General features: G+C 45.3%; 1 protein-coding gene across 4 annotated transcripts in view; it reads left to right on the top strand.

Moving 5' to 3' along the window:
* The first annotated feature begins 5,395 nt into the window (after window positions 1–5,395).
* Window positions 5,396–7,465, top strand: part of CMIP (c-Maf inducing protein) — a 206,378-nt gene continuing 204,308 nt past the window's right edge. For 3 of the 4 annotated variants that reach the window (XM_063945563.1, XM_063945562.1, XM_063945561.1), the window contains exon 1: window positions 5,397–6,110. In XM_063945563.1, coding sequence (XP_063801633.1) covers window positions 5,814–6,110 — 297 coding nt within the window. In that variant the 5' untranslated portion in view covers window positions 5,397–5,813. Of the gene's footprint in view, window positions 6,111–7,465 lie in introns of all 4 variants that reach the window. The other variant, XM_063945560.1, reaches the window with a different exon arrangement.

Below are 7,465 nucleotides of genomic sequence, written 5' to 3'. Positions count from 1 at the left end.
CTATTATGGTGGCAGCAGGTAGGTGCGTGGCCACCTGGGACCACCCATCTGTATCTCCTTGTCTGACTTTGAAATAGGCCAGTGCAGCAGAGCGGGGAAGGCACCTCTCCAGCTCAGCACCTTCTTGCCGCCTTGCGCCGACCCTGTGTGCAGGTGAACCACTATTATGCCTGGTGCTGGAAGTGGCGGAATGCCATACAGCTGTACACCGCCCCACTTACAGCACTGACTCTACATAAATAACAATTACAATGACATAAATAGGTAGACATATCTCCCAACCTCTGCTTTCCTTAGCCAGCATGCGTTCACTCCCCCTCCTCCACCACCCCAAATAAAAGGGTGTGACCTCGATGGGAGGGGGCATGGCCTCGGGACGGCATGACAAGACCCTGCTTTTATAATTTTTGGGGCATGCTCCTCGCTCTGCGAGCAGATGGGCCGCCCGCAGCTCTCCTTCCTGCAGTGTATATATGCCATGCGCGTGGCATCTATTCAGGGATCACTTGTTGCTTTGCAGAGCAACGGTGATAAAAGGCTCCCCTAACACCCCACCACAGGACACTGTGGTCCGAGAGTGGGACAGCGGGACAGTGTCCAAATAGTGAGACTGTCCCTCTGGAATCGGGACAGTTGGGAGGTATGGGTGGAGAAGACCAAGGAGAGAGGACCTTGCTTGCATGAGCTTACAGTCCAGAGGGAACATGGGTAGACACAGAAGGGAGAAGACTGCAGAGAATGGAGAGTTAGGAGGGGTGGTAGGTTAGTGAGAAAAGGTGAGTTTTATGGGTACTCATAAAGGCTGGGAGCCTGAATGAAAGTGTAATTGAGCATGGGAGGCGATTCCAGAGGTTAAGAGTAGCCTAGCAGAAATGCTGAATGTGAGAGTAGGACGTGGTGATCATGGAGAAGGTGAAGCGGCAGTCACTGGCAAGCGAAAACAGCAGGTGTGTGAGGGAATAAGGCTGGAGCTGTAAGGAGGAGACGCGTGGCTGAGCGCCGTATAGATGAGAAAGTCTTGAATTATACATGTAATTAGAATGATCTCAGGCAACTTTGCCGCCCTAGGACGGATGAAAAAACCCAACTTCGCAGCTATCGGAATGATTACACCTTGAATGGCTGAGGCTGCGAAGGCATGGGGCATCCACAGTTGCTGTGACCGCAATCTTATTGCGGTGCAATCGCAATTATATTGTGGTCACACCAGCTGGGCGGCAGGTAGCATGTTAGGTGACCATGCCCTGTGCTGGGTGGCCCCCAGTATGCGATAGAAACGGTTGTAGATTCTGCTTTTTAGGTGGCTCTGTAATCCAACCTGAATAGTGTCCACAAACCATATAATCAAGCACCGACCACGTGCATAAACGCCTAGTGGCAGAACCTTGGTAGCGTGACTGCATTGTTACATCCCTGCCATCCTGCCACTAAATGTGCACTGAGGTGGGCCAGGCCTGACGGCACGTTTCACAGCAGAAGTGGAAGGAGCAATCAAGTATAAATTAGACCAGACTACTAGACATAGCTAGTAGATGTCTCTCTTTAGTTAAAAATTTAGGTGGTATATTCAATTAGGGTCGGAACCATTCTGACATGCATTTGTCGGAATGGATCCGACAACCCCTATTCAATCTCATCTCAATTCGAATTTAAAAAAGTCGAATTGAGATGAGGGACCGGAGAGGGAGGAGACCAGCGGGGACAGCCGGGGCAGACAGAGGAGAGCAGCGCTGCAGAAGGATGTCTCACAGTCACCAGACCTCACGGCAGTGTCCACTCGGCTCCAGCAAGTGTGACCACACTTGCTGGAGCCGAGTGGACGCTGCCGTGAGCGGCGTAGCTGTGAGACATCCTGCTGCAGTGCTGTGCTGTAGCGCTGCTCTCCCCACTATGCCCGCGGCTGTCCCCCATCTCCCCCCCTCCTCCTCTAGGTCCCACATCTCAGTCCGACATTTTTTTATGTCGGACTGAGATGGTCGGAAACAGGGACAAATCCTGTCGAATTTGGCCCCGTTTCAGTCAAAAGTACGTGAATCGGCAGCTATACCGCCGATTCACGTACTATTCTACAAGTCGAATTCCACGACTTGTCGAATAAAAACTGATGGGATTGAATAGGTCGAATCACGATTCGACCTTAAAAAGTCGAAAACTGTCATCTTTTCGTCAGACGGCAGTTTTCGACCCTAACTGAATATACCTCTAAAACTGCACCCCTAGAACTAAAACCATATATACTGCTTATAGCTACTTGTTTACATTGCGTACATTATGCTATAAATTACAGAATCTAATTGGTCGCTTTAACTTTTCATCAATATCCACCAATGTCTTCATAAATTAGTATTTTTGGCTAGAAGAGGCGTACGAGCTAGTGACTTCTAGGGAAAGTGTAAAACACATTCAGGCCAGCAAAGATCAGCGTTGATATGTGGTCCTGCCCCGAGTATTTTTGGCACTGCAATCTCCAGATGCCATTCAGTCAAAACATAGGTCACACACCCGGAAGTCTGAAGTCACATGGATGGTTCCCTCTATTCCTAAAATCTGTCTGGGCTTAACCATCTGCTTGCTGGTGTCATTTACACTTTGTCCTGGGGAAATGCTCATGAAACCTATTGTGTGCTTTACATGTGTTCCATGGCACATTAATATTGCGTTTTTCATTTGATTTAAAACCCATAACGGGTGGGGTTTCAAAGCTCGGATATAGTGTAGAGCAATAAAGTACCAACCAATCAGCTCCTGTGGTTTTTCAAACACAGCCCGTAACATGGTAGCTAGTGGCTGATTGATTAGTATTGGTAATCTCTCTCCAAGCTTTGATAAATCACCCCCATAGAATTTTGACTGAACTTTTCAGATTTCAATGGATGAAAATTATAGTAACAGCAGAAAGGTGTGGACAGGACTATTGCCCTCATTCCGAGTTGTTCGCTCGCTAGCTGCTTTTAGCAGCATTGCACACGCTAGGCCGCCGCCCTCTGGGAGTGTATCTTAGCTTAGCAGAATAGCGAACGAAAGATTAGCAGAACTGCTAATAAATAATTCTTTGCAGTTTCTGAGTAGCTCCAGACCTACTCCTAGATTGCGATCAGCTCGCTCCGTTTAGTTCCTGGTTTGACGTCACAAACACGCCCTGCGTTTGGCCAGCCACTCCCCCGTTTCTCCAGACACTCCCGCGTTTTTCCCTGACACGCCTGCGTTTTTTAGCAAACTCCCGGAAAACGCTCAGTTACCACCCAGAAACGCCCCTTTCCTGTCAATCATTCACCGATCAGCAGAGCGACTGAAAAGCGCCGCAGAATCCACAGCACATCTGCTAAGTTTTTTGTTAAATAACTAAGCGCATGCGCCCTGCGTGCCTTGCGCATGCGCATTTTGCAACAAATCGCAGCATAGCGAAAATCGGCAACGAGCGAACAACTCGGAATGACCCCCTATAATCTATGTGCTGTATGTAAATGTATATATGCCATCTAATTATCTGTCACTTCTCTTCCTGTCTCTATTTTTTATATATTCATGTGTAGTTTCAGGTACGATAGTCACATCCTCCATTGTACACACAGTTATTGTGAAAGACTAGTAAAGTAGGAACGTCTTAAAAAACAACATATTTACTAATAACATTTTCTAGTGACTATTAGGGGTAACAAACAGCTGCCTGTATGCAGTGTGTGTTTGTATGTGTGCGTCTGCACAGATACTGGTTAAGGAGTGGCGTCTGTGTCTAAGAACATAATGCAGCGGTGATCCCAAATCCTTACTGATCAGTTCTACGTTCCTGATGACTAAAACAAAAGTAGCATTATGTTCAATCCTTTCCTTTCTAACACACCCTCGCCGGGTTGAGCAGTTCACTTGCAAATTCATGAGTTGGACCTCTCCCCAGTGGAGGCAGCCATTTTGTTAGCTTTAACCAAAAGTACGCCTAACAATCTACTACATTCTAGTGACGTCTGGTGAGGCATAAGATGTGAAATGAGACACAAACAAACTCATGCCTCCGTGCTGTCAGTAGTGAACTGTTGTGCTGAATATTGGATACACCAATACGATGGCTGCTAAATTATGTTACAAATCTATTCTATAATCTATTTAACTTGGTTAAATTACCATAAAGTAGATGATAACACCATAGAATTCATTCAAAGACAATTTTACAATGGTTTATGCCCCAGAAGAAAAAGGAGCATACGTACTGTAGGTAGGCTTACCATACTATCCTTTTAGACCGGGACACTAATGAATTACAAAGGTGCTGTGGCTAGCTGACTTCACCTAGTTTTAAGCAGCAAGAGAACCTGTGTAATTAACGACTGTCCCGGTTACAGGGTTAGTACGGTAAGCCTGAGCATAGGGGACGTCAGCGCACGCCTGTTAATTTTTGCTGTAACTTTATTTTTCGTCCTTCTACAGGATAACAAAATAGCTATCACTGAATATTTACTATCATCTGCCCAGTTATAGGCGGCACAGTGATACATTACACCTAAGAGGAAACACTGCTCCATACAGCTTACAGTCTAAACCCAGCCCGGTCACAGCCCTAGCAATTGCCCTAGTTCCTAGTAGATGAAAGGTGCCATGCAAATGCCTCATTTTAATTATTGCAATTATGATGCAGGTGTGACTGGTTAATGTTAACATTATGACGCTCTTGACGTTATCCATAACATGTAATTTCAGTAAAGCAGGTCCTTTGGGGAATCACAGATGGACATCAAGCATTTAGACATGGGCTTGCTATTATGTAAGTAAGTATGTGTGTGTCACTTATATATATATATACACATACCTCCCAACATGACCCTCTCCAGGAGGGACACAATGCTCTGCTTCTGGACTTTTCTCTTAATTTATGATTACCGGCACCTGTTTTGAACAGGTTAGTGGATAAGAAAGGTGTTTCAGCACAGGTGATGGCAATAATACATTAAGAGAGAAGTCCAGGAGCAGAACATTCTGTCCCTCCTGGAGAGGGTCATGTTGGGAGGTATATATATATATATATATATATATATATATATATATATATATATATATATATATATATATATACACACACACACATTTTTCTATCTCTCTCTTTATAAATAGATCTAGGTATGTCTGTAGATATATACTCTTGAATACATTAAGCACAACAAACAATTAACATGTGTAAATGCTGGTGCTAGCCTCTGTACTTGAGAGTGAACCTGTGAACACTCAGGTGCTGTAAAGATGGAGACCTGGCTATGCCCTGCTCCTGTCCCCAGCCACCCCCCTCTCCTCCTGTAATGACACCCTCCCCTCCCCTGCAGCAGACACACACACACTCACAATACGCATCCTGATCTGCTGCCTGCTTCTGCCATTGACGTCATTCAACGAGCACATGACCCGGCGGCGGCCAATCAGCGCAGAGAAGCTGCTGCAATCTTTTAGCATTTGCTACTCTGTAGCACACACACACACATACATACACACTCACTCACTCACTCTCACACATATACACACACACTAACACACGTAACACAGCTACATGCTGGGGAGACATAGGAAGAAGCAGAGATCCCACCACACACTCCAAGGGCTCCCCAGCCTGGCAGCCCCCACCACTCTCTGGATCAGGGGGCTACTGGCTTCCCCTCTTGGATAAAATGTGGATGTGACCCTGCAGATCGCTGGCAATGTCCAGGACCCTCTGAGATACTTTGTATCAGGGGATCTGCCTTCTTGTCTTCCTCCCTGTTGAACTGCTGGCTGGATTTCTGGGGGGAGGAAAGAGCAGAAGGGAAGAGACCTGGTTCTATTCACTAGTTGCTATGGATTTTACTAGCAGCTCGTGTGGGGGCAGTGATCACAGACCCATAGAGGAGACCAAGCCCCTGCTGGGGGAGATGGCTGCTCCAGATGGGGGGAAATCGGGGGCTGTGCCCTGCAGGAGATCCATGGTGCACTTCAATGGGATGAGATACAAACTGCTGCAAGAGGGGGACATCCAGGTCTGTGTCATCAGGCACCCCAGGACCTTCCTGAGCAAGATCCTCACCTCCAAATTCCTAAGGAGATGGGAACCCCATCATCTTACCCTAGCGGACAACAGCCTGACCTCTGCCACAGTAAGTGCTGCTGATACCCTGGCAATGTCTGGGCACTGATCTGCAGTGGTGATGGGGGGGCACATATCACATATGAATACTTAAGGTGGGAGGAGCATTGGGGTCTTTCTGTAGCCCATATATTGTCATTGTCATCTTAATGAGGGGTCATGTATTATATGTTGGGGCTGATCCATATTTTGGGTTCCTTATTGACACCTTTGCAATGTATACCCAGCCTTGGTGCCCATTGCCGGCGATTAAGAATGAATTGATTGCACTGGAAGGAGCTGTGTGGAATTATTTGGGAAAAGACGAGTAACCCAGCTATTGGCTTGGCTGCCATTGTATGTGCTGTCAGGGCTCAAAATCTGGACAGTTTGCCAGGAGGGAAAGGCCTCTGCTGCTGCAGAACATCTCGCACGAAAGAGGGCTGTCATTGTTTCCAAATGCACAAGCATTGGGATGATTGACAGATGGGCTTTCTAAGGTGTTCCGCAGCAGCCGCTGTCTTTTTCTGATGGAAAAGGTCTACGTATGGTACTGTTATTTAGAAATATATACTCTCTCTCACCCATATCAATGCATTCCTAAAAATATGTACATTGGGGAAAAAGCTGCTTGGGTGTACAGATAATGACCACTCTATATGGTTATAGGTGCCTGGATCCTGCATTGGTTTCTCCAGTAAAAGGAGAGACCATTTTTATTCTGATTTTCATAGTGTTTAATGACCATTGGGAATCTGTCCTGTATTGGCATCAGTACACCAACCTACTAGGATGGCGGATATAATATTGTTTGTAATATAATAATAAAAGAACAGAATCAGAATTGATTTGTCATTTCAAATGTGTTCATTCTATATGGATTTTTTTTTTAAATTATATACTAGGTTTTTGTATGCATAATAGCCGTTTGGAATAGAATGGTGACAATTTTGTCTGTCGCTTGATCACTGGTTTTTAGTGGAATAGAAAAATGTATACAGCCTGCACAAAAATGGTCTCTAGACTCTCCCAGCCATTAGTATATTGCCAGGGATTCTCTGTTTTGTCACTGAATATTTAAAATCTTATATTTCCCATTTTTTTTAAAAATGGTATATTTTAACAATTTACATTTATTTAATCAAAATGTCCTTTTGTTGCCATGACATTCTGTCATCGTGCTTTGAGAGATTCCCCACACAGCATGTACAGATTGCTCACTGCAGCACATTGCTAGTTTCCAACAGGAATACAGTATATTAGATCAGCAAAGGATTCTGGGAAATATACATTATATCCATGGTGAGCCGCAGAATTCATACAGATCCAAAGGGCGAAACACACTATGCCTTGGTCATATTATAGTGTTTTATAGAAAATAAAATA

Source organism: Pseudophryne corroboree, chromosome 11, assembly GCF_028390025.1.
Source record: "Pseudophryne corroboree isolate aPseCor3 chromosome 11, aPseCor3.hap2, whole genome shotgun sequence".
In the NCBI taxonomy this organism is placed as follows: domain Eukaryota; kingdom Metazoa; phylum Chordata; class Amphibia; order Anura; family Myobatrachidae; genus Pseudophryne; species Pseudophryne corroboree.
This window is presented reverse-complemented; position numbering and strand designations above follow the sequence as displayed.